Below are 27,804 nucleotides of genomic sequence, written 5' to 3' on the forward strand. Positions count from 1 at the left end.
CTGTTCCTGCAGACGTTAAAAACAAAAAAAGACAACACAGATGCATATGATGATGATGATGATGATGACGATGACACTGATGATGATTCAAACCACAGAAGCTAGCAAAAAAAAAAAAAAAGCTGCAACAATAAATAGGAACTGGATTGTAAAAATGGCACTAATAAATAATTCAACAAACAAATCCAAACTTCTTAAAGTGTAAAAAATAGATACTGAATAACAAGCCTCTGTCAAGGAAATGTGAAATAAAACGAGAAGTAAAGCTATTCTATGCTCTTCGAACCAGAGGTAGGTAAAGAGACTAACATGTGAAGATACAGCGGTAATCATTCGATCATGAGCTCTTGACTCATTCAGTAACAATCTTTTACAAAATTATTCAGCGTGAAAAACTAGAAGAGACACATGACAGAAAGGATGAGTCAATGGCAAGATGGATTGGCTCTGGATATGTGTGTGTGTGTGTGTGTGTGTGTGTGTGTGTGTGTGTGTGTGTGTGTATCAGTAGCAGTAGAATCCTGGTCCTGGATAGCTTCAGTATTTACACGTCCTTTGAATAAAGCTTTTCTCTCCGTATTTTTGGTTTTTGGTATTTGGGATTTTGGTATGGTTGTCGTTTTTTTTTTTTTTGTCATTGTGTATTCCTCCTCCGCTTCCTCCTCAGGTAAATTTTTGGTTTAAACTCTTCCTCCCTACTCCTCTTCTTTCAGACCCGCAGCTTTTTGAGAATAATTTTTTTAAAAAAAGGGAAAACGTAAGCACAGTCCTCCTCTTCAGTTTTTTGTCCTTGCCGCCATTCCTTTGTCACATAGTAAAGTTATCTTTTGTCATTTTTGGTTTATGCACTTCGACATGCTTCTCCGCCATCTCTTCCGTCTCTTCATTAAAGAGTCATTGGTTTGTTTTTCCTTCAGAGAGAAAGAGTGGAGAGGCGCCATGTCGATATCGCGTGTTATTGACAAAAAGGTCCCACGTTGCCTCCTCTCCATCTGTTTGGATAGATAAAGATTTTTGGTTTAAATCTTCCCCTCCCCCCCTTCTCCCCTCTTTCACCTCTCTCCCTCCCTCTCTCCTCTTTCATTCTGTGTATTTTTGGCATCGAAAGACTGGGAGAGAAAGAGAGAGAAAGCCATTGCGAGAAAAATAACGGAAGAAGAGCGCAAGAGAGAGAAAGAGATAGCTTTGGTGTGAAAGGCGAGGTTGTCGTGTCCTCCTTCCTCCTCCTCTCTGATTGGCCCTTGGTGCGGTCACTCAATCTTGGCCCCGCCCAGAGAGGGCGGGCTGTGTGCCATTTCGCTGGAGGAGCAGGAAGAGGCGGGGCTGGAGCAGGGAGAGGGGGAGCACGGGGTGGGGCTGATGCTGCTGGCCGAGGGGAAGGGGGAGGCCTGGGAGGCTTTGGCTACAGCGGCGCTGACCATTCCAGCGCTGGGGTTCTGGCCCATGTGGAGGAGAGCGGGGTGGTTGAGGAAGAGGGAGGAGGGGAGGCCCCCGGCCTGGCCCCCGGAGGCCCCCAGCATCACCTTGCTAGCCCCCTCAAGACTGGAAAGAGGCAGCTGGCCACCACTGGCTGCTAGGGCTGTGGGAGGGAGAGAGAGAAGAAAAGGTTGACTGAATATTCCACTTTTACAGTCGTTCAGGATCAATTTTAGTTTAATTTTTAGGTTTTCGGTTCTATTTTCGGCTCAGTGTTTTTTGTTATTGTGTATTCCTCCTCATCTCCTACTCAGATTAATTTTACATTTAAACTTCTCTCCCCTTCCTTTAATCGATGGACATGACAATACAGAATGGAAACGCAGTCATCTTGCAATTATGTTTTATCGACATTTCGAAAATATCGCCTAAGTTTTGCACAAATCTGGAAACCAGCCTTCATGTGCTACTACGTGGATATAGTGACAGTTTCAGAAAATATGACAAGAAGTTATTTTCATAAAAGTCACTAACTGTAGCTTAAAAAGGAAATATTCTGCAACTTTGAGTAGTTGGTCTTTGATACAAAGTGTTTTAATTTTGGTCTTCTTTGGTCTCTCTGTCAGTCACCCTCATCTACCACTACTCAAGTTAATTATTTCTGACAGTACCCTGCCAAACCGGAGAAAGTGCCTGAACGTGTTGCACTCAGCAGAAGGAGGTGGAGATAACCGTCACTGCCACTTTAAAATGAAAAGCTCAGGAGTGCGACTTCTCTTAAAAAAAAGTGCCCTTGCCTGTTTTTATGTTGAATCAATTGAGTGGGAGTTGAGAAACTTTTAAATCCCCCCACCCAACAAAAAAACCCCACAATTTCAACACTGTGCCACTAGAAAATAACTGAATATTATCTAAGATACTCTTTCGGGATCAGATACAGCACAGCAACAGGTAAGCTGACATGAGTGGTCTGTTGTTATGGAAACAAGGTCGACGATTGGCTGCGAACATCGCTTCATGCAGCGCCTCTTTCATACACAAAATGTTACATGTGAACTCAGCCTAATAATGTTTGTGATTGCATAGCAACAGCAAAAGAGAGAGATTTTTTCCAGTGTAGAGAAAGCATGAAGCAGTCATACAGTTCTCCAAAAGTCTTGTGGGTGCGCTGCAATATCGTCTGTCGAGGCTACTTTTGGTGAAGAAACTGTTATTTCTGCCTCCTCAGTGATCGATCTCTTGGTGTGTGAGTGTTGAGCATCAAAGTGGTGTGAGTCCAAAATGCAGCTCTTGTTCTGCGAAGGTCTGATATTTAAAGTTGATGGTTTAAAGGAACAGTGTAGGATTTGGGGGATGTATTGGCAGAAATGAAATATAGTAAGTGTGTTTCCTTTAGTCTATAATCACCTGAAAATAAGAATTGTTGTGTTTTCATTACCTTAGAATGAACCGCTTATACCCACATAGAAATCAGGTCCTCGTCCACAGAGATCGAGATGTTGCAGGGACAAACTAAACACTGGCGGTAGAAAGGGCCAGTCGTGTTTCGTATTAGCCAGTGTAGCTAGTAGCCCCTCTGTTACAACATTGTCCAAAAAACACTGAATTTTATTTAGATTTATTTTGTGTTTTTATCTGTTCAAATCAGTAAGATACTGAGAATAAGAGCACCTAAATTAGCCCAAAGATTTCTAGCAAGGAGTCCTCACTTTGCTGTGATTTAGGCAAAATCTCAGGGTAACTCAGAGCTAAGAAGGGACAGAAAATTTATCTTAATGAGGAGGGGTGGTTGACCTCATAGCTAGATTGATGCATTATTTTAACAGATGTGATTGGTTGTCATTGACGCCCTTTTGTGACTCTGCAAGGTGTGCACACTGGTTGGAAATGAAATAGACTGCCGCACAATTTAAGTCTTCTAAAACTGTTGCACTGTTGCATTTTTCCAGTTGTCAGATACCTAGGTGTTGTGATCATTGGTGTTATACAGTTATTGCTTTGGGTAGCAGATGTGAGTGCATCTCTAATGATTTTCAACTATCTAATCTGTAGCATTTAATTAACTCGCTGTCACCCAGCATTTGGAGAATATTTGTCTTAAAACTTTTTGTTTCAGCCATTTACTCCTCTGCTCAGGAAACTTGTAAATATCTCAAGAGTCCTACTCCCAACCTCTAACAGTTTTTCACCTTGGGAGCTCTCTTTAGGACTAAGATACTTTATGATTTTTTTTTTTTAATCTTTAGCAGCAGCTTGTCTTAACTTTGAGGGGGAATTCTAAGAAAACATAATTTTTCTAAGAATTTTCTAAGCACTTTGTCACTAGAGGCAACTCTTTGTAAAACAGTAAAATTCCCCGAAAGCTTACACACCGTTCCTTTAAATGTTTATCATGACCATTACTGGTGCATATATTAAATGAAGTGCATGAAACCACCCTAATAAAAAACGTTTCCATCAAATGTTTTTAGGCATTTCTCCCCTTAATCATCGACACATTTGATGAGATGAAGAGATGAAAGGCTGAGGATGAGTGAGACACAGACAGACGCACACACAAAAACGTAGCCCACACATTAATGTAGCGATCGTCACTCACACACAGACACGTGATGGGATGGAGTCATGGATGTCGATAGCAACATATGAGAAATTCTTCCTCTCTGTGTCTCTCTGCCTCAACAAACACCCTCTGCTGCCTGTTCATCCGCGTCTCCAGTCTGCAGTCTACCAGCGCGATTTGTTTCACCCACCATGCATAACTGTATTACTCATCATCACACTTCTGTTTTTAATACGTCTCTCCCCCCTTTCTCATCCTCACACCACAAAGTATGATTAAAAATTAGCTCTGCTGACGGTGGTCGGGACTGTTTGGTGGTCAGTTCTGCGGGGCTGTGCACTTTTTTTTCTTGTGCTATTCTTGTGTTGTTCTCAAGTGTAGGAAGGTGTGTGAGAGGGGATGCGTCGTGTCTGAGTTTTATATGTGTGTAGGAGGAAAATGTATTGCCAGGACATAAAAAGTCTTCTATGTGTGTTTTTATGTATCTTGTGACCCTAAGATTTTCCAAGAAATTAAATAATAAAGTACACCACCTCAGCCGTAACCTCTAAACTATGTTCTGTTTATCAGTAAGCTTTCGTTTTTTTTTCTCACTTCCCTGAAATAAACTCATTTCAGCGTCTCTCATTCTCTCACACACCTTGGATAGTGGCCAGGGGATTGTTACCGAGGAGGGCTTGGTTCATCCCTGTGTTAACTCCCATCACAGTGTTCCTGTTGTGTCACACACACACACACACACACACACACAGCACCACACATTTGCAAGCATATGTACGAACACAGACAGGCAAAGGAGAAAAGGTGAGAAAAAAAAGCAGGTTTAGCAGCAAGGACAAGAGGAGGGCAAATTCAGCCCTGCACAAATAAAGAGCTGTAGTCTGCTGACAGTTGACTGTACAGATGTAACAAACAAGAGGTTAGAAATGCAGAAAGAAACAGAACATCTTGCAAAACTCTCATTAATTATGTATTTATGTCAGAAATGATTCAGTAAAAGAACATTCTGCACCAAACAAAGGTACTGTATCGTGTTTGTGTGTGTGTGTGTGTGTTTGTGTCTTGGTCGCATTCACCTCAAGTTTGCAGCAAAATCGGTGATGTAGTTAGACACGTCACCGTTCTTTTTACCCATACGCCATAAGCTGTGAACACAAGAACCACACACACAAACACACACAGGGTTAGAGTGCACTGCAGCACGGGGGAAGCAGTGGCGCCAAACGGCATGTTGGGATATCAGTGTGTGTATAAATACAAACAGTCTCTGTGTGGTGTGGCGTGTATGTGTGCATTATTAACAATTTAACTACAAACTGCAGGTGAAGCGAGCATGTTGCAGTGCAGTGCTCATGGCGTGCATGTTTAAGTAAGTAAGTAAGTGTGGTTGTACGTGGTGGCACTGTCAGATGTGTATGTTAAATTAAAGACTATATTTAGATGAATGATGTGTATCCGCTTCCTCCCGTTGTTCAAAATTTAGCACAATATCTCAAATACAGCCACTGCCATCTTGCGCTGGTAATGTCATTTGGGGCCAGAGTCCAAATAGTCCTTATTGCATAGTGAAGTTCCTAACTGCATAAAAAAACCTGGAAATATCTAAGTGGCAGTCATTATAAAAGATGTTTCAATTATTTAGATGTTGTAAATGTATTTTCCTAAGTTCACATCTTTCATTGACTTCATGCTGTTTTCCATTAATGTCAAGAAAAATTGATTAGGATTAGGAGGGGACATTTTTTTTAAACAACTGAGTTCAGACAGAATCTGTGCCGTGGTTATTATGAATTGGAGCTGTAGTATTAAGTTTTTGCTCCCGTCTGACCCAATCAGGAACTGCGGGTTAAATGCGGGGATAATGGCACACGTTCTTAGACAGTCTCTCCTAGAAGGGATTTATATTGCTGCACTTGTTTTTACACATGAAAAGAGGCGGAAATAGTTATTTAAATAATGAATAAAGAGGACTTCAATCTTCCGAAAATGGCTTTCAAAAAGTTATAGATATTGTATAGCTCCCCAATCTAAACCGTAAAAGTTTTTGTATGTTGAAGTGCACTGTCAACATATAGAGACAAATATCTTAAAACTTGGCCAAATAAATAAATTAAAAAAAACTATCTGGCTAGATGTCCTTAAAAGTAAGTAGAAAATGTGTGTTTTTTTTTTCTCATTTGGATGAACTGACTCTTCAAAGTCTCCAAATTTGCCCTGATCATAACTGCTGTGTAGTGACTAATGGGGGAATCCCTGGAGGTGTATTGTGACTCTTACCCTGTGTTAAGGTTGAGTGTGCTGTGGCTGGGAGTGGCCGGGCTGGCCGTGCTGCGGGGAGGAGGAGGAGGAGTCACCGGGGAGGGTGCGGAGCTGAGGGAGGGGTGGGTGGAGGTGAGGCTGGAAGTCAGGGGGCAGACGGGGGACATGGTGGTCACTGTTGTGCTGAGACTGGTCACGGCCTGCGACAGCTGGCTGGACATCTGGCAGAAATGAAGAAAGATTCAAGTTTCTGAAACTACAGTTGAAAAATAGAAAAACACATTTATTACCAAAAGTATTTACCATGTGAGGGCTGTAGCAGGGCGGTTTGTGCGTTGGTGGGGCAGTAGGGGGCTGGCTGGGCAGGGGAGGGGTGGCACTGGAGGGATTGATGCGTTTCTCTTTCTGCCGGCGGTTGCAAAACCAGACCCGAATCACCTCCTTCTCCATGTTGAGCTGCTCTGCGATCAGCAAGATCTCTTCTGAGGTAGGCTTCTGGTTCTGCAGGAAGGGAGAGGAACGAGAATTCAGATTTCAGCTGTGCTATGTGTCAGCCAGAACATTAATAACGGCAAGCGAGGATATAGGTTATGTTTCATAATACTTCGTAGGTTTTCTGCATGAATTAATGTTGGAAGTTTCTTGAATTTCATAAAAATTAAAGTGTTTTGATACTATTAAATTACATTTAATGATACTAGAATACAAAAATTCCGATATAACTCATTTGTATTAACACAATCAGCAGAAACTGACATGAAAAAGCTCTGTGGAAAAATAAGGACTTATTTGTGAAGTCATTATTGTCTGTCTTCAGCCCTCACACACTGTCCAGCATTCACAACATGCTTTAAGATCTCGTCTTTTCTGTGACCCAATAAACTTAAATCAGTTTTAAAAATTTGTAATAGATAACAATTTCTTAATTTCTCACTTAAAGGTCGAGTGTGTAGGATTTAGTAGCACCCAGCTGTGAGGATGCAGATTGTGAACCACCTGAAACTTCTCCGGTGTGTCAAGCGTGTAGCAGAAATATGCTGGCTGACACGACAGTGCAAAAATACAAAAATACAAAAATGCAAAAACTCTAATAGCCTTATCTAAAGCCAGTGTTAAGTTTGTCTGTTCTGGGTTACTGTATCTGAACTGTATCTGGAAAAGCACCCTCTCCATATGTCGTTATAAAAGGCTGAGTCAGAGATGACAAAAACACAACGTTCTCAGTTTCATATGATTATAAACTAATAGAAATTATGAATATATTTCATGGGCTTCCCAATAGCTCAGCTGGTAGAGCAGGTGCGCCATGTTCAAAGGCTGCAGCGACCGTGGGTTTGATTCCCTTTGCTGCATGTCATCCCCTCTCTCTCCTGCTTTTCACGCAAAAAATTTTGCCCTTTCAAATATATGTGAAAACACCAAAAAATAATCTTTAAAACATATATTATGATTTTATTTCTGCCAATGTATCCACCGAAATCATATACACTGTTCCTTTAATAATATGGTTAATTCTCTTACCGTCATGAATGCGCGTTCCAGGGCCACGCGTACATTCGTCTCAATGCTGGTTCTCTTCTTTCTGCGGCGACCAGGAACCCCATCGAAGCCCAGAGAGGGAGAGGACAGGGAGCTGGGGCTGGGCAGGGTACTGTCTATGGACATGGTCTCTGATGAAGGCGAGCAAACATAAAAAAAGACTGAGTTTCACACTGATTGTGACACCCTACGAGCATGAAAAGTACTGTTATTTTGTTGAGAGCTCACCTGCGTCATTGAGCCACTTCTCTAGCAGCGGCTTCAGCTTGCACATGTTCTTAAAGCTCAGGTTGAGGGCTTCAAAGCGGGAGATTGTGGTCTGACTGAAGTCGTTGCCATACAGCTTCCCCATGGCCAAACCAACATCTCCCTGGTTGAGGGATAAAAACAGTCAGTCAACAAACTGCTGACGGAAACTGCACATGCACACGTACACAGTAGGCGTCTCTACCCACCTGTGTGAAGCCCAGTTTGATGCGTCTCTGTTTGAAAGTGCGGGCGAACTGTTCCAGCTCCTCCAGGTCACTAGGCTCCTCGGGGTGAGAGGTCACTGAGGGCACCGTGGTCACACCGCTCACCTCCACACTCTTATCTCGCTGTGGCAGGTGCGACGTCAGAGGAATGAAAGTGAGAACGAGAGGGAGAGACAGATGTGTTTGTTTATCGCTGGTGCAGAGGCTGTGTTTTCCTTTTTCCACTGACTAAAGCTTGAAAGTTTCCTTGTACCTGTGCTTGGAGTCCCATTCTAGTCGGAGCAGACAGCAGGCTGCCTTGGTTTGGCTGAGGTAGCGAAATGAGATTTGGTGTTGATAGGAGTCCTGAGGAGGAAAAAAAAAGAAGAAAATGATCGGCCATAATAACGACAAAAGTAATTATGTAAACAACTTATTTTTATCACTGTCCTTGCAAGAGGTCTACCCACCTTGCTGGCCCTGCTGTGCCGAAGGGAGGAGGAACTGGGCAGGAGATGGGATCGAGTGGCCGGGCACCAATACCAACTGCTGGAGCTGCAGCAACTGCTGGATGTCCTGTTCATCAGGAGAGAATGGAGATCAGAGAAAAAACAAGACTTTATGAAGCTTAAAGGACAGACGATGGGCTCAAACATACAAAATACGTTATTGTGTTATCTCTCTCCACTTGAGGAGAGGAGCAGATCTGGACATGCAGAAAACATCACAGTAAGAGGAAAAATGTTGATGTTGGAGGAGAAAAGAAATGGAAAATGTGTGCATTCGTGCAAGGTGGAAAGTGTGAATCATGAAAAATACGATAGACATGCAAGAAGAATTGTTCCATGGCTTGATACTGGTTCTTCAATCAAGCCGCTCACCAGGAAGTGGCTCTGATTGGCAGTCAGTACCTGGGCGGTAAGCTGGATTGGCTGGGAGAGGGTGAGCTGGGGTGGAGGAGGTGGGACGGGGACACTTTGGGCTGTGTTTTCCTGTGTGCTCTGTCCCTGTCCCTGGGACTGCGACTGGGCCTGCTGCCCTGTTTGTCCCGCCTGATGCTGCTGCTGCTGCTGTTGCTGCTGGGCTTGCTGATTGGCTGCTGCTGCGGCTGCGGCTGCCTGAGCTTGCTGATTGGCTTGGGCTGCTGCGTGGGCAGCGTGAGCGGCGTGGGCTGCACTGGACTGCTGCACAGCTGCAGCCAGGAGCTGCGCTTGAGCCTGCTGCAGCAACAGCTGCTGCTGCGCTGGCAACAGTGCTGTCAACTGGCGAGGAGAAAGATGGAGAGGAGAGCAGAGGAGAGGAAAGAAGAGGAGGGGAGAGGAGAAGAGAGGAAAGGAGAGAGAGGAGAGGAGGGGAGAAAATAGACAGAAGGAGACAAAGAAGGAAACAAAGTGTTCAAAAAGCAGCACCAGAGAAGCAAGCAGGGTAAAAGCAAAGCAAAGTGTGTGTGTGTGCTGGTGCAAATGTCAAAAGTCTCTCTCACCCCTGCTAGCTGGGAGCCGGTCAGCATGAGCTGTGTATGTTGCAGGGCCGTCTGTGAGGGGGTCGGTCCGTGAGAGAGAGGAAGGGCTGGAGACATCTCACCACACTCCTCCATCTTAGTCTGTGTGGAAGATGGAAAACAGAGTGGAAATGTAAAAGAGCATTCAAATATTTATACACTTGTATCCAAAACATAAATCCTAAAATGAGTTTTGTTCCTCCAGATCATTTCCATCCCACCGTTACTGAAAACTACACTTCTCCTTTCCAACATAAATGTTTGCGAATAACTCTTTAAACACAATGCAGAACTGGTTAAAAAGACTACTTAGAAACATATTACCACACAAGCTTACCTGGCTACTCAAGATAATGAAAGGCAGTGTTGAATTTTTAAATTCTGTTTGTAATTTCAATTGAATGCTCATAATCAGTCACAAGTAAGCTAATGAGAACGGTGTCTCTAGTCTGTCTCAGGCACTAAGAGTCCACTCGTCTCTCTTTCTTGCACAAAGGGAGGATGTTTCCTCCCTGGATCAGGCATGTTTGTACTGGCAGGGGAAACTCTTCTAGCTTACTGATTTGCATATCTCCTGCGGTATGCAAATGAGGACCATTCCAGCTTTTGGCAAAAGTTGTAGCACTATAGATTTATTGCTATTCTCAATGCGCTTTGTGAAGGGAGAGTGCCATCATACTCTCTCGGCTGTGAGCGAATTTGTTTACATTCAGCCGACACATAATGAACCTCAACGTTGAACACGACAAAAGGACAATTGAATGTGCAGCGACCAATACAAAGCTGAGGCAGCTATACTGTCAATAAAGCTATTGTGGGACGTTAAAACACACAAAAGATGCACAAACAAAAGCCCAGACATATGCACAGACATGCACAGGCAGTTCAGTGACATGGACACACACATATACACTCACCTTGCTGCCGCTCAGAGTTGGTGAAAGGGGGAAGGGATTGACTTTCATTGACTGAGCCTAAACGAAATGAAATAGACCTTATATCAGAAATGACTGCCAAAAATGACTTTAAATGCATTGTATTAAAATAAATCTTTTTTTCTTTGCTCCTACAAATACCCGATTTATCAAAAGAAATTACATTCTATTATCAATTTTTGAAAAAATCTTTTTCAACAATTGTTTTAGTGATTAATTAAGCAAAAATGCTAAAAGCTCACTGCTTGAGGAGTAGCTGCTGTTCTCTGTTTGATTCATTTGTCAACTGTAAAGAGTTTAGGCAATATGGCTACAGTGGGGTCTGAGAGGTTGGGCTCTCATACAGAATACATACGAATCAATTTACCTCTTCGAAATACATTTGTGCCTAAAGAGAAACCCACAGATGACTTTGGTGCCATTTGCTATATACACTCACAAAAGGGCAAATCTATCTCTGTCATGGTTTCCATTCAGTTTTTTTTTTTTTTTTTAATGGTAAAATAGTCAGTAGATGACAAAAGTGTATGCTTAATATAGAAAAACTGTAAAAAAGTATTTCTTACATTGTGGAATTTTTTTGTCATATAAAGATATGCAACGGTGATCGCTGGGCAATTCATATGTTGATCTTTTCAAGTTTCTATTTCGTCATGTGGTCAGACAGTATTAAATGTAAGCTAGTGTAGGTAGTTTAGGTGCATAACTCGTAACTGCAACGGAGTCCAGTGTAACCATCTTATGCTGCTGTTGTCAGATGAATTTTTTGTACTACAAGCAATTTAAGATCACAGCTTCCCTACTGAAAAACTCATAAATGTCATATAATTCCCTTTTCTGTTTAAACCACGTTGTACAATGTGCTTTGGCAATACTGTGATTCAATATGGTCATGCAAATAAACAGGGCTTTTCTTGCTTCTTTGCTTGCTTTAAAAAAATGCTTTCTGGCATCTTATTTAGCCTGAAAAACAGTTTTTAAACTTTCCAGATTAATCATAATGAGAAAATTGAGAAAAATATGAATAGTTGTTAGTAATTACTATTGAGTACAGAATACTTGACAAATGCTATAATTAAAAAATGATTAACTACAGATGGAAAATTATTCAAATGTAGACTATTTTTGTTAATAACGGTGGAATGTAACCAAGTGTATAAATAAAATGGCTTTTTGTATTATTAGGCCTATACTTATTTTTGATAAATATATACAGCCTACATATTTAGATCCAGGGCTATTTTTAAGACGTTCAGGGCTGAAGCCTCTGACGCCCAGGACTAAAAACGCCACTGCCAATAAAGCCTCTATGAGTTAAACAGAATACGGAATGAAGGATTAAATTAAAATTATTCCACACATCAATCGATAACGGAAACAATAAGCAGTGCGGCTCTCTGAGTGGCACTGTTATCTGTTTTGGTGCATTAACTATGTAGGTGAAAGAGGTGGGAAACAGACCATAACAATCGGAGGAGTCAAACGTACCTGGTGATTTGATTCAGGTCCATTCCGCTCTGAATCTGAGTGGGAGTGGAAGGAAAAAGTGAGAAATTAATCACGTGTTGGAGCACAAACGCACGCACAGACAACTGTGATATCACGTATGTACTTACCTGTGCCCTCCAAGGGTGAGTCAGCCCCTACTTTCTCGACCTCTACTGGCTTTGACATCCTGATATCTGTAACAGGAAGACACACAAATAAATAAGTAAACACGGGTGATTTTTAAATCCGTGTAAGATAAAAATAAACTGCAGACACAAGCATTTACAAAGCAGGTCATCAGAATCTCAATGACGAGAGGGGAAAGTAGATGGCCAGGGAGTTGATTATACATAGGTTATGGTGTTTTCAGGTCACAGAACAGGCCTACACACACTGTACAACAAACAATGTGGCTGAATCATTTACAAGCTGAATGTAGCCCACATTCATTCATACTTTCCAATTAGTGGTTTAACAAAGGAGTAGGCTGACCCAGGGTGTTTGCTTGTTCTAAATTTAACTTGAGGTGTCTCTACGTGGGAGAAAGTCAGCGCTAAAAAATGTTTTATGTTGTGTGTCATTCATTACATGACCACATTACTTCCTGGTTGATACTGTATTGGGACAGTCCCATGGCAACAGCAGTGAAGATAGGGAGGGAAGAAATTAAAGACTTTAAATCTATCAGAAGAGGAGTGGAGCATTTTGGCAGCAGAGCATTGGAAAGATGGGAATGAGGATGATTTGAAGAGTTTTAAGAGAATACATATGTGTGTGTGTGTGTGTGTGTGTGTGTGTGTGTGTGTGTGTGCGTGCAGCAGTTTTGTTTTATTAATCTCCCATTTGTATCATCTCACTGCAAAACTTTTTATTTGTTGGAAACCACAAACTGAAAGACAACTTTTTGTTGTGTCCAGCTGAAACCTTTCTTCCTCTCTCTCTCGTTCTCTCTCTTTTTGACAACACACACACACACACACACACACACACACACACACACACACACACACACAGAGCTACTTCCCTTTTGTGAAAACATGCAAATCCGCCCAACGACCAACTAATTATATCTGCCACCTGCATAATAAACTCTCAGTCTCCCTCCTTTTTCTCTCTCTCTCCCCCTTTCACCCTTTCCTCTCCTCTTTATCGCTCCTCATCTTGTTGCTTCTCATGTTGCAGATGAGAGCACGTCAACATTGTGGCACTTTTTAATTTCTCCATCCGCTTATTGCTGAGCTCTAATCAATAAGGCACACTATAAACACAGAAAAACTCTTGTCTGACTCCCGCAATGCCAACAAAGCAAGTGGTCAAGCATGGTTTTAACCATTGGGGGGCAGCAGTGACACATGGAGAAGATGACCGCTCTGCTGACCTGATGCCACTTTTAAAAAACCAAATCATCCGTCTAATGCAATCACCACAAAGACAGGCCAGATCCAAAGAGTCACTCACATTGAGCAGCACATGCATGTGTGTGTCAGTGAAACAGATGTGAGAACAGTGGACTTTTGAAGTGTCTTTAGGGGAAGTGGCAATGAGCTAGAAAAGCTCCAATCTGCTGCCACACTGGTTATAACCCGGGGTCAGGAAACGCACATAAACTGACCGCAGGGTTTCCCTCAAATAAATGGACTTCTGCAAAAAGGCTAATTTTGACACCAGCCATGTGGATGCAAACATCTGGTCGATCTATTATTAGGTTTGATTTGTGGTTATTCCAATATTACACACATCCTGCTCCTGTTGTGGCATTATAAGGCATTTTGGCTATTAGTGAAACTGAAAAACTGTCCAAAGTTGCTCAATTTGTGGTAGAAATGTAATGTCTCCCTCTCAAGATGCACACATTAAAAAATAAAAAATTAAAAAACAAATTAAAAACGTGTCACCTGTATTACATTGGATTGTCTTGTGCTCCAATCATCAATATGTGCGGGCTGTACGGTAAAGCCAAATATAAAATGACTGCCCAGCTCATAAAACAGCCATAATGTGAAGTTCCCAAAGTGCTGCCTCTTGTGCTGTGCTGCCCGCTCGCAGGACACCCGGTGGAACGTGTGTATTGATTCATGGTTCAAAATGGCCTACAGACAGTCGCATGGTGGATAATGTGGTCAGTAATACAGTGGTGGGACAGTATATCAAGATGCTGTGTCTTTTTCTCACTTCCCCTCCCGACTTCCCCTTGTACAGGGTTGAACGCAGAGTGCTAAACCCAACACTTACTGTCAGCGAGGCTATTAATATTAGCCTGCTCTCTCCCTCTCTTTCACTCTATCTTTTAAAAACCTCCTCTTCTCTTTTACATCACATTGCTGCACACACACACAGCTAATTTTACTTGACGCAGAGCAGAGTTACACATTATGAACACTTTTACAATTTTACTGATTTTGTTTAAATAAAAGCATGAGGCAGCATCTCATACCCGTGTCTCATTGTTTTTTTTTTTTTTTGGTAACAAGTTAATTTACACAAGAATCTCTCAAACTGCTTTGTTAAATTACTGTGTCTATTTCTGTCCTCATTAAGCTGTTATGTTAATCTTACAGCAAAGCTCAGGGTTTAACTTTGTCACAGTGAGGCCAGAGAGCTGCATCGTACTTCGCCGTCTCTTAAACAGAGCAAATTTAATGCTGCATAATCCTGTGTCATGAATAAATGATGCAAGAGAAAAGGAACAAGGAACAACAGTGTCTGTGCTCAGTCTGGACTGTTTCTGGTACTCTCCTCTGGGTATTTTAGCTGAGATGAAACTCTGCTGCAACTAGACCCCGAATCTCTTTCCCCAGAATCTCTTTCCCCCCAACTCCCTCCACCCCACCCAACAATCCTCACCCCCCACTTCCTGATTCAGGACACAACCCCGGCGCCAAGGGGGGTGTCTGGGAACTGGAGTCATCGCACCTACTAACTACGGATTTGAAAAACCAAGGGGCGCCCGTTTTGATTGCAAAGAAACGTTTTTCGTTTAAAACTGAGCGCCAAAGTGAGGACAAGCTTTAGAGCGTCTGGATGGGGATGAAGACATGAGCTGATGTTTAAATTTAAAAATTAAATAAGGATCTGAACTTAATAAAAATACGTAAAAATAGATTTTAAAATTAAAACGATGAACTGACGAGAAAAATCTGACAATAAAGCGTTACATCTTAAGGAAAACCTGAGGTATCGCAGCAGAATCATTACAGTCTGTGCTGCTGACATTGTTGGCTGTTTTATCAGCGTCAAGCGTCTGTCCGTTTTGTCAACTACAAACTAAAATGATTAAAATGTTGAGCTCATAAAACTCTTTATGAATAAATGCAAATGCTTTTGGAACATATACAGATGTTAGTTTGTAAGAACCTCTCTGACAGTTTGCAGAATTTATAAAATTTTCAGTGAAAAGACAATTTTTTCACGTATTGCACTGAGCAGATAAGTGAGGTTGTATATGCAGAAGGCAAGGAGACTATACTGGCCTTACTATGAAATAAACTCGGGGAAATTCCGTATTTACTCACTTATAATTCTGACATGAATGAACAAAACTGCTGAGCTGTTTGATCAACCTTTATAACTGTACAAAAAGCCTCATTGTTTTTAACTAAGCAAAAATTTAGAAATTACATTTATTCTGACATTTTGTTTTTGCATTAACCTTCTACAATATTACACCAATATCGACCTTTTGTTTTATTTTCACTGAGATCTGAAGTGATGTATTAGTGCTCAGGATGTGTGACTATGGTCAGAGTAAGTTACCGAAGGTCACAGCGGCAACTACGTCTGGTTACAATATGAGTCTGTGATTTTTTAACCCATGAATCACTCCCTGATAACAAACACATGTCATCAAAGAAACTTGTAATTTGTAAGAAATGATATCAGGACATCAAAGACTGAAAAATATGAGCTAATTGACATTTAAACATTGATTTCTGGTAATTGGTGAGTCATTTAACAACCTGCTGCGCTTGTCTTCGCAGCTCGCTGTCGGTCAGCTGAGACTGACACTTTTTCTCAGGTGAAGCTGACCACAAAAACAAGGCCCAGGGACAACAAAAGTCTTCTGCTTTGTTTTTGTCCATTTTTAAATACTGAGCATGACAGCTATTTAAGTCATTTCCCCCTTTTGGTAATTTGTCTTTAAAAACAAAACAAAACAAAACAAAAAGAGTCTTTCAGTGCTTTTAAGATGTTTTTTGAATTAATTGGCATAGATTTAAATTTGAAAATAAACAAAACAATAATCAGTGCAACTCCCCCACAACTCCGACACAGACACAGACACACACACACACACACACACACACACACACACAGAAAGTTAACACCAGTTTCAAAGTTGCTCAGGAGCAAAGCTTATCAGCTAAATATCTATAAACTGAACACAAATACAACATTGCCGCAGTGCTGGTCAATAAAAAGAAAAGGTGTTTTATGATGACAAATGACAAATAATCCCAATATAGAAAAATACTGGCCGCAACGCTGGTTTTTCATCACCAGTGCATTTCAAAAGACATTTCAAAAAACTTTTCTTTTTTTACTTAAGCTATTATGAGCATTCAGTGTAAACACACACACACACACACACACGGGTATGCTATGAGCTGCGAGGTGGCTGACCTTTCCCTCTGCATGCGACAGGCGTCCATCCATCCATCCATCCACATCTTTCTCCTCGCACCACCTCTCTCTCTTTGATGTTCTTTAATTAGCTGAGCTTGTTAGACCCGGTGGCATTAATCAACAGCATAGACACAGTTCTTTTTCTCGCGCACACACACACACACACACACACACACACACACACACACACTGCCCTCTGCCTCACGCAAAGCTTAATTGGTCTTGGTAAATGAAGGCCAGCAGAGAGCGGGCTGCACAGACAGTCACTCACCTGGCAACCACATACTGGTGAAGTCCTTTGCTGCTATTGCTGCTGTCTTGGTCATATCTGTCTCTGTGTGAGAGGGTGTGTATGCGCGGCGCGCTACGTAAAGAAAAAACTCTCCTTCTCCCCTTCTCTCACTCAAACCAAAAGGAGGAGTGTATTAAATCATATGGTTAGAGAGAATTACTCTCTCTCTCTCTAGTCCACACCCCCCAAGCCCCACCTCCTCCCCACATCCTGCAACACAACAGGAAGTAAGCCTAAAAGAGTAGGAACTCAGCACAGAGGGGTGAAAAATACAAGACAAAAGAAGAAGAAGAAAAAAAAAGAAAGGGGGACATGCAAGAGGTTAGAGAGTGGGAGAGAGTGAGTGAGCGAGGAGATCGACGAGATAGACAAGGTGAAAAAAGAGGGGGATGACTAGTGTCGACGGAAAGTGATGGCGCGGCTGGAAACAGCCACTCACTCACTCACGCACTCACTCAAGAAAAAAACAGCAGGCTTGACATTCTGACCGAGTTGCGTGATACATTTGCACGAGATGTGACCTAGTGTACCTTCAGAAAAACCTATCCAAGACTCAACGGAGCTTTGAGTTTTTCCTCAACTCTAAGGTGTTCAAACAGGCTCTCGTAGTCCGTTTGGTCTACCATGAGTCACGACTGTCTCCTCTTGGTCGTATCTGTGTCTGTGTGTGACTGCGGGGTTGTTGTTGTTAGCGAGTGCATCAGTGGGAGGAAGGTGGTCGGTCGAGGGAGGTCGGCACCAACAAGAGAAGATGTGAGACATCCTCAGCTGAGTATACCAGCCACAGTTCCACTCTAACCCGCGCGGAAGGAAACATTCACTCACAACACTCACTGTACCACTGACCAACACACGGTGTGGGCTGCACACACTGATGCACCACATAAAGCCACACCGCCAATCTCCACATGTGACGATAGATGTGGCGTGAAAGAGGAACATTGCAGATGAACTAGATAAGAGCCGCTATCAGGGCCGCCCACCAGGATTAACAGAGTAAGAAGCTGCTAAATAAGTGAAAATCTGAAGTCGGGGAATGATCTGGAGGAAGCAGAATTGCATGTTTCAGCAGAAACACTGGCCAGATTTTCAAATCTCAAAGTGTCAACATGCTGCCCCGACAGTAGGCCGAGTCGACCACAAGGTGGCACTCTTGATTCTCTAATCCTGATGAACAAATAAGCTCCATCTGTGGAAGAGGGGACGAGGCAGACCACTGATCACCCGCCTCCCTCCCCTTCCTTCTCCCTTGGTCCGAGTTCACTAATTCAAAAGCTAACGGCAGCAGAGTTCCCAAGTTTAACCTTATAAATACTTTATGTGGTGATTTACAACAGCCCAATGTACTGCAGGATAGACGCTCACTAAGAAGTACATACAGCACTGCGCTGGAGGTGTTCTGTTATACAGAGACGTCTCTTTGAAATCTGTCCTCAAATACATACAAATACTGATGATCTGAGGTACATAAATATATATTTACCATAATAAAAATATCAGCACAGAAACTTGGGGACACAGTTTATTTTAAAGGACTCACAAAAGCACTTTTTTTTTTGTAAGCAGTTGTATTTAAAGCTGACACAACTGGTTGGTTGATTGGTCGACAAAGAGAAAATTAAACGCCAAATATTTCGATAACTGATTAATTGTTTTTGGACAAACATACCCAACTTCTTAAATCTTCTTCTTTTCTTTGTCACTGATGAGTAAACTGAATATTTTAGTTTTGTCTTGATGATCGGATAACATAAGAAATTTAAAGATACCACCTCAGACTCTGTTTTATGACACTTTATAGACACAATTCATTGATTAATCTAGAAAATAATCAACAGATTAACAAAAATTACAATAACTGTTAATTATAGTATTTACTTCCAAAGTTATTCCTTTTCTTGTGTTGCAAAGACAAACATATAACATCAGAGTCCAGCACCTACAGGCCGGGCACCGAACAGACTTAAAGACAAATCTATAGTTTATTTGACCACGCTATATCCGTGATAACATTTTGGCCATCACTCGGACATGAACGGACAGACTGCCAGGCCTGTCCAAAGACATTGACAGACTGTGCATTGGGGAGGGGGCGTTTCTCTCGGCCAGAGGTCGTCTGGGAAAGCCTGGCTTTGGCCGTGACCTTTGTTCAAACTCCAATCTACCCACACAACTACCAAAGCGTGTGTCTTTGCGAGTGTCTGAGTGAGTGTGTGTTGTTTAGGAAGCTACAATATGTGGCTGGTGGATCTCAGTGTGCTGGCTCTGTGTGTGTGTGTGTGTGTGTTGTACAAGTTCATGGCCATGGGGGGCCTTCCTGCCCCAAGGAGGTCTGAGCCTTGGTTACCATAGAGACCAGACCTAGCAACACTCCAGATGATTCACCACTTAGATGATTTTGGGCCGACAGCAAATGTTTTCGGTTGAAAACTACATATTAACACATACTACATAATAAACTGAGATATTATTAAAACGGAAAACATAATAAATAAATGAATGAATGAATACATAAATAAATGCTTATTATTTCTTACTCTTTTCATTACAGAATAAAAGCAATGTTGAGGGTGTTTTGGTCACCACCAGAAGTTATGTTCACAAGATAATAAACACACACACACACACACACACACACACACACACACACACACACACACACACACAATCTGATAGTGGGACCCCAGGGAGGAGGATGGGGGGAGGCTGAGGCCTCTAGAGCGCCATCAATCACTCCACTGTCAGAGGGAGAGGGAGAGGCAGGGAGGGAGGGTTTGGGGGGCTTACTAAGAGGGAGAAAAAGAGGAGTAGCAAAGAAAAAAAAGGCAGGGAGTGAAGGAGAAGGGAAAGAGTGATGGGTATGAAGGTGAGAGATAGAGAGACAGGAATAAAAAGATTTGAGAGAGAATGTTAGCTGCGGGTAAGGACGCTGTGTGTGTATAATGGGTCATTGCAGGGACAATTCAGAGGTCTCCAAACCAGTTCAGTATCCCTCCACGGCTCGGTCCTCCTATATCTAGTGCAGCCTCAGGCCTGGAGCACACACTGGCTCTAATTCATATAATCCATCATATTCCTCTTCTTATAGAGCGGACAGAGCATGGCTCAGTGATGGACCCACCAAGTCCTGTACGCAGCCCAACAGCAAGACTCTATTCTACAAGGTGAGAGATTTGAAATCCAGTCTAGTGCATAGGTGTGTGTGTGTGTGTGCAGGTGTAGCCCCATGAGGAGTTTCAGGATTATAAACAGTGGGTCTAGCAGTGTGGAGACTACAGAGGTTGAGGTTTTGTATGAGAAGCAGCAGGGGCTAAAACACACTCACACTGTTGGCTGCCATGGGACCTGCGCCATCTCACACACACACGCACGCCGCCTACACCTTTACAACACCTATTCCTCTCCTGTCCTAATACCTCTCAATCGCTCCTTTTCCTCTGGCCCCTCCGCCCCTCCATCCTTCTCTCACACCGTTCCCCTCTTCTCTATATCATCTCGGCAGCCCGTGGGGAGCCAGGCTTGTCTAGACAGACACCGTTCTCTCCCACGGCGCTACCAAGGTTGAAGCTCAAATCTTTTTCTTTTCGCCCCTCTCTCTCACCCCCTCTTCTTCTGGTAGAAAAGCGAAGGGTCTACTGGGAGGGACCGGTGGTCTTCATAGCTGCCTCGAGGAACTTGGAGGCCACTTTAGACCAAACTGTTCGCATAAGGCTGGCTATTGTGTGTAACCTCAATATTCTCTCCCCCAATTAAAATACAGAAAAATTAATGCACTTAATCATAACAAGCATGGTATATGTGTGCCCCCTCCACCCACCCATCCCCTCTTTCTCCTTGGTATGCTCTTCACCTGCTCTGCCTCACCTCCTTCAAACCCTCTCATCATCATCCCACTCTTTTCTCTGCAACCTTCCTCCTTTTTTCTTCCTCCAATTCAAACTTTTCCCCTCTCCTCCTCTGTCTCTCTTTCTCTCTCAGACCTGCTGGTCAGCAGCAGCTGTGACATCACTGGCCACTGTTCTCGGCTCGGATTGGACACTCGGCCACGTTGCCAGGCAACAGCAGTGAAAGGTCTCAGTGTGAGCGTGTGTGTGCGTCGCGCGCGCGTATGTGTGTGTTTATGTCTGTTTATAGCTACGTGAGTGAAAGGTGTGTGAGCGATTTTCCTCGCCTTGCCCTTTATCTGTGCATGAAGAATGATCAGAACAGATCTACTTCTGAGCTTTATCTCAGATCAAAGCATGTAGATGATTGGGCTGCCTCGCCACTCTCCTTCACCACAGAAGAAGAGGGATGCGTGTGCATTGCGTTAATGAAATAGAAAGATGGTACGAGCGTGCGGGCGTGTCGGCGTCTGCACTTGCGTCGAGCCAAATAAATGTGTACGCTCGTGTCAAAAATACGGGTATGTGTCTGTATGTTGCGTGTGTGTCTAAATGTGTGTGTATGTATGTGTGTAAGCCCCCGGGAGCGGGTGGTTATTGTATCTGACACAGCGGCTCTTTCTCGCGCCTCATATTTCTGGGCCGATCGATTCCTCTGACTCCCGACAAGACAATAATCGCACCTCCCTCTCTCACTCCATCACTACCATTATTACTGACCTCCCCAGGGAACGAACAGGGTGGAGGGAGGGAGAGAGAGGGAGGGATGTGGAAAGAAGGAAGGATGGAGGGGAGGGAGGGTGAGGAATGAGAGGGGGACATGGAGTTGACAAAATGAGCGTATGATGATGAAAAAGCAAAAAGGGACAATGTTGAATATGAGGCGGCCTGGAAAAGGGACATCAGCGGGGCAGAGAGGGAAAAAAAAGAGGGTGAAGTTGAGATAAGGTGATGGAGGGATGAAGTCCGAGGGAGAAAAGAGAGCAGGAAAGATAGGGATGTGACATCCGTGTGAGGTGATAGAGTGAAAGAAAGAATGAGAGGAGAGGACAGGAAAGAGGCCGGAGCAAAAAAAAAAAAAAAAAAAAGGAGCAATATAGATCACAGCAAAAAAACAAAGGAGGACACAAGTGAAGGAGTGCAGAGACATGGAGGGCTGAACGAAGGGACAATAACGGAGAGAATTAGTGGAGGAGAGATGAAGGATTCGCACTATCTTCTTCTAATAAAGGAGAGAATGAGAGACAGGGACCAGGGGAGGGAGGGAGAGAGGGGGGAGTGGTGGGGGGGGGTGGGGGTTAGGCTGAGGTGAAAGAGAGAAAGACAGAAAATATATAGGAACACACTCGTGCCAACACACACACACACACACACACACACACACACACACACACACACACATAGAGCGATGGCTGTGGAGGTCAGCGCTCAGAAATATTATTAAATTGACAAGAGTACAATAGTTGATTGGCAGGCTGACTCCTGCACTGCCATTCAGTGGAGAAGAATGGAGACAGGGGCTCACACACACAACACACACTCAACACAAAACACACAAAATGCATGTACATCTGCAGTTTCACAGAACAATCAACACAGCATGTAGGGAAGTAGAGACACACACGTGCACGTTGTCTTTTGTCTGTTTTGTGCGTGCGTGTGTGTGTGTGTGTCCGCGGTTGCCTGCGTGAGCCTGTCACTGCTGTGTCTCTATGCTTTGAATCCAGATTACAATTACAGTAATTGGCTCTCAATTCAAGGGATTGCTGTTTGACCCCCTCACCCTCTCTTTCTCTCTCTCTCTCTCACTCGCTCACCCATCCCCACATATTTTGCCTCTTCCTCTGCCCCTCTCCTCCTCCTCCTCATCAATATTCCTCCGCCTCCTCTCTACCTGTATCGCTACATCCATCTTTCTCTGGGTGCAATCCCTCTCCCCCTCCCTCCTTTTCTCTACCTTATCCCTATTCTCCCCTCCTCACACACACACACACACACACACACACACACTTCATCCCCAGATATAACTATCCTTCCTTCCTGTTTTCCATCCATCCTACTCCCTGGCTTTTCCCCCATCACACCACCATATTTTTCACCACTTTTCCTCCCCCCTTTCTACCTTTCTCTCCGATAGTTGGGGAAGCAGGGAATCTATTGTATACTTTATTCATGCTGTATTTATTATGGAGAGATAGCTGCTCAGCCATACAGTCGGGGGGATATATCGTGCATTTGGGGAAAAGAGGTGAAAGAGCGATAGATAAAAAGACGGAGGTAAGGAAAGGGGGTGATAGAGGTGGTGTGTTGGGGGGAGGTGGTGGTGGTGGTGGTGGTGAAGCGAGCGAGAAGGAGGAGGAGGGGGGTTAGGAAATTGGTCTGGCTAGCGGAACAGCTTTTCACCTCTCTCCCTCTCTCTCTTTTTTCTCTCTCCCTCTCTTTCTCTCTCCCTCTCTCTATTCTGCTTTGTATTCTGCAGAGATGACAGGGGGAAAGCTTTATTGCTCCGAGTTTGTATCGATCGGGGCCCGTCTAAGGGGGGAGGCCGGGGGACGCGCTGAGCAGGCCCTTTCTCAACCGACCGCAGCTTCAACCACCCCCCCCCCCCCCCTCCTCCCCCTCCAAACCAAGCCTCCCCTCCTCTCCTACTCACCCCCCTCCACCTCCTCCTCCATCCAAACCCTCCTCTTGGTCGCTAGCTCGCTCTGAAATTCAAATTCAAGGCTCTTATTCTCAAAGGTTAGGAGAGGGAGAGCACGAGAAAGCAGGAGAGACAGAGAGATTGAATGAAAGAGAGGCGTCTGCCTTCTTCCCCTGACTGAGGCCCTGAATGGAGCTGAGATCTGATAAGAAGACCCCACAAACACAAACAAGGGAGAAATACAGAAATAAAAGAGAGCAAAAAGAAATGGCAAGAGGAATGTATCAGCACTCTTCTTTTTTTCCTTATATCCTTTCCCCTCTCACTAACTGTCTCCCATCCTGTCCTCCTCCCCACTGAATCTCCATTTTTTTTTTTTACCAAGGTGAGAATGATTTTGTTGACAGGTGAAGAATGAGCAGGGTCCGGGCATGCATAAACCTCTCTGCTTCTGTCCTCGTTAGAGGGACACTAGGGGACCTGGGATCCACTGGAGACAGAAAGAAAGAGTCCACGTGGATCACATGGAATACTCTATTCATCTATTTCAATGAGCAAAACGTAAAAATATTTTTAAAAAATCCCACAAGGGTTTGCGAAACAGAAATCTCAACAAAAAAAGAGACAAGAATCAAAACAACAAATCGTCGGCTTCAACCTTCTTTTTTCACCCCTTCTGTTTGACAAGCATTTAATAAAAAGGGGGCAAGACCCAACGTCAAAGCCACAGCCAACTGACCAACCACTTGACTCATACATGGAAGTGTCCCTGACACACACACACACACGCACACACACACACAGGGACACACACAGCCTATTTATCCGTTAATGGCATGCACAGCGCTGCAGTGAAGCTGGGGAGAGGAACAGATTGTCCATCAGGGGGTTACAGGGTTCAAGTCCATGACCAGAGGGCTAGAGGAAGGTTAGGGGTTTGTAGGTTCAACTCCCAAGGGGCCGAGGAGGATCCCTGCTGTCTCCCGTCCGACCCCGACCCTCCCCCCTAAACCTCCTCCAGGACAATATAACCCCGCTGCATCACCTCCCTCCGCCCTCCTTTTCTCCTCTCCATCCCGAGGCTGGCCCTTTTAAGCCCTGCTTAGTCTGATCACACACGTGTAAACCTGAGCCTAGCCTCCAGACTCTCTCCATTTGTCTTAGATGTGTGTGTGCACGTGCACGTGCACGTGCACACGCTGGCCTGCTCACAAACAAACACACACATCCACATTCACCCGCAGAGATAACTCACAGACGCACAAACATATTCAGAAACTCATACAATTCAAATACAAATGATTTGCTCTTGTTATCTTCTGTTTTCCCATATTACACCGGATCATTGTATTTTGACCGACATCATGATTGAAATGGATTCTTTCTTTCTCCAACTCCATTTCACTTTACTCCTCTCGTGAAGACCAAACAGAAACACAAGGCATTGCCTTAAGCTATCAGCTGCAGCAGATGTGAGTGGATATGAGATATTTGTGTAAACATTGGATACATATACTGTATATATATGTTGTCATTGATATTGCCTGTGTGGTTTACGTTGCAGCTCCAGATGGAGTTCAGTGATAGAGGGTACATCAGAGACTTCTGCTGGATGTTACATGTCTGATTCATAGAGGAATACAAACACACACACACACACACGCTTGCATGTGCACTCTCGCACACCCATGCACATACACACACAGAAGAATAAGCTGCAGGCCTGTAACCTGTCTTGTTGGCTGGATGGGTGGATGCATTATTAAACACACAGGATTTCATATGTAGAAACAGAATATGAATGCTGCACTGAATCCAACTGTGGACATTCACTTGCTCGCTTCAGTCTTCTTTCTTTTTCTTTTAACTCTTTTACACTAAATATTTACTTCATACTTGAGGTAGTTTATTTACCTACTGCATTCTGTTTCTCCATATTGTAATTGTAATAGTGCTGCTTTTGTTTACTCTGAATATGAAACACATTGTTATTGTACATCTGCCCATGCTGTTCCTGAGGGATTTTCTAATATTTCTCTCTTTCTTCTCTCTCATTAAGTTTCAGGTGTTTTTTTGTCACCTTTTCCTAATTTCTTGTAATTTGCTCATTGCCTTTTTCCATTTTTTGAAGAGATTTAAACCTCTTTACTCTTTTTTCTCAGGTTTCAAAGGTTTAAATACTTGTAAAAGCAGCACATTAAATACTGATGTCCATCCAGGTTTCAAAGGGTTAAAGGTTGTTTTCTGGAGGATTTCCTAACCTGAATCAAGGGTCTAAGGAATGATGATGGCAAATGTTGTACGGATTTTAAAGCACACAAGCCAGCACTCTAATTTTAGGCAATACAAATAAAATGAACTAAGTTTGACTTGAGCTGCCTCATTAAAGGCTCAGATTCAGTCAAAATGTCAATGGATCGATTAGAAATTTGACCGGGGCGCTCTACTGGTCAGCGATGTCTGCCTTCACGTCACAAGTTTTAGAGATGAAAGGTCACAGGTCACAGTGAACGTATGATGGCATCGTCCTGACGATCGCAGGTCAGAGTCATCGTAGAAAGCCGCCATAGACAGGTGAAAACCACCAGATCCCGCTGATTAACCAAAAGGGCCCACACACGAAGAGCGGTCGAACAGCAACTAAACCACAACACGAGCCGTGTGTGTGTTTACATCTGTAGGGCGGACGGGCCGGGCCCTGGCTCTCACGGTAATCGATGAGCGAGGGAGGAAAGGGAGGTAGCGGGCGAGGCAGGGATGTGTGTGGGGGAAGGCGGGTGGGAGAAAATCGGTAAAGAAAGCAGGTTATCTCCCGTGATTAGGGGAGGGGGAATCCCTGTCTGGAGGGGGGGGGGGCGGGGGGGGTGAGGAGGGGTGAGGGAAGACCGGGGTTCATTGATAAAAAGGGAGAGAGGGAGGGAGAGGGGAGAAGGGGAGACTATGTTTGGCATCGAGAGAGAGCAGACAATTATCTGTATTGATTAGAGCGGCCCAGTACTGTGAAGACTGAGAAAACTATGACTGGATCAATAGAGAGAGAGAGGGAGGGAGGGAGGGAGAGGGGGGGAGAGAGAGAGAGGAAGAGAGTTAGAGGATAGACAGACCAATAGAGAGAAACAAACAACAGAGATAAAAGATACATATAATTCCAAACATAAAGAGATAGAAACATAATTTATGGTGCAAAGCGAAGTCAAAGACCCAAGGTGGCAAAAATGGTGAGAGGGGAGTTGAGGGGAGACAGAAAGAGTCAATGAAAGCACGAGGAGATACATTACATTGTTGATGTCATTACTCTTTATCATTGATTTGTCAGCACAACCACAGAGTTCATTCAACAAGCCCACCAGAGCCCTCCCATCACCACAGCACACAGCTAAGCAGAGAGAGAAGCAGTCAGACTGAAAAAGACATAACCTAAATACACACTGCGACCACAACCTGATCACTGAGACAGGTGGACATGGACAAATCCACAACCGGCACTGACTGTGTTGGTTCTACCAGCAACAAAAGATAAAAACATGGGATGTTTTAAGAGAACTGGATTTGGTGTCCAAACTGCCCATTTGTACCAATGTAATTTAAGCTGCTAACAGGACACTGCGTGTTTGGTCTTACTGAGCATCCGCATTGGAGTCCTCAACAGGTCCCAAACCAAGCAGATAGTCGACCATTGGTCCATGTCGGTGAGCCCCTGTCACCCTGGTTTTTGTGGTGTGTCCCACACTTGGCCCTTGTCAGCTGTTATTTGGCCAGTTCAGCATGTTAGGGTTCCTACAGCTTAAGGCAAGTTATAATTAAGACTTGTTCAGACTTTCTAAGGAACTCTGAATGAAAATTATACATATATTAAGATTACGCTCATACTCATTGACCATCGGCTGTAGTCTTCCGGTGTGTTCAAATGCAACTTTGTAGCCGAGAAGGCAACATGAGGCAATGCTACAGTCAACGCTCAAACAGCTCCCTGCATACATGACATGGCATGATAAAAATATTGTGTATGTATGGCTTTCTAACTGTGAAAGACAACTTTCTCTTCTTTTTGGGCCAGTTTGTCTCATGTGACCTACAATATAGTGTGTCGCCACTGATCCTGTGGCTTCAAGACAATTTCTGCTACCTGCTGCAGCCTGACATAAAATAAAACTTCAAGGGTTTCCATAGCACCAAGAGTTTAGAGACCCCCCAAAATGTCAATATTTACT

The 27,804-nt window shown here is 43.6% G+C and overlaps 1 protein-coding gene across 1 annotated transcript in view; it reads right to left on the reverse strand.

The window, feature by feature from the left end:
* Positions 1-1,094: 1,094 nt before the first annotated feature.
* The window catches only part of pou2f2a (POU class 2 homeobox 2a), a 41,696-nt gene continuing 14,986 nt past the window's right edge, over positions 1,095-27,804 (reverse strand). The window contains 14 exon segments of the mRNA XM_042489323.1: positions 1,095-1,579; positions 4,620-4,693; positions 6,257-6,459; positions 6,542-6,739; positions 7,760-7,908; positions 8,006-8,147; positions 8,233-8,467; positions 8,469-8,595; positions 8,700-8,805; positions 9,141-9,491; positions 9,713-9,832; positions 10,648-10,704; positions 12,154-12,188; positions 12,282-12,347. Of these exon segments, the coding sequence (XP_042345257.1) occupies positions 1,251-1,579; positions 4,620-4,693; positions 6,257-6,459; positions 6,542-6,739; positions 7,760-7,908; positions 8,006-8,147; positions 8,233-8,467; positions 8,469-8,595; positions 8,700-8,805; positions 9,141-9,491; positions 9,713-9,832; positions 10,648-10,704; positions 12,154-12,188; positions 12,282-12,347 (2,192 nt within the window). The 3' untranslated portion in view covers positions 1,095-1,250.

The sequence above is a fragment of the Plectropomus leopardus genome, chromosome 7 (genome assembly GCF_008729295.1).
Source record: "Plectropomus leopardus isolate mb chromosome 7, YSFRI_Pleo_2.0, whole genome shotgun sequence".
Classification (NCBI taxonomy): Eukaryota; Metazoa; Chordata; class Actinopteri; order Perciformes; family Serranidae; genus Plectropomus; species Plectropomus leopardus.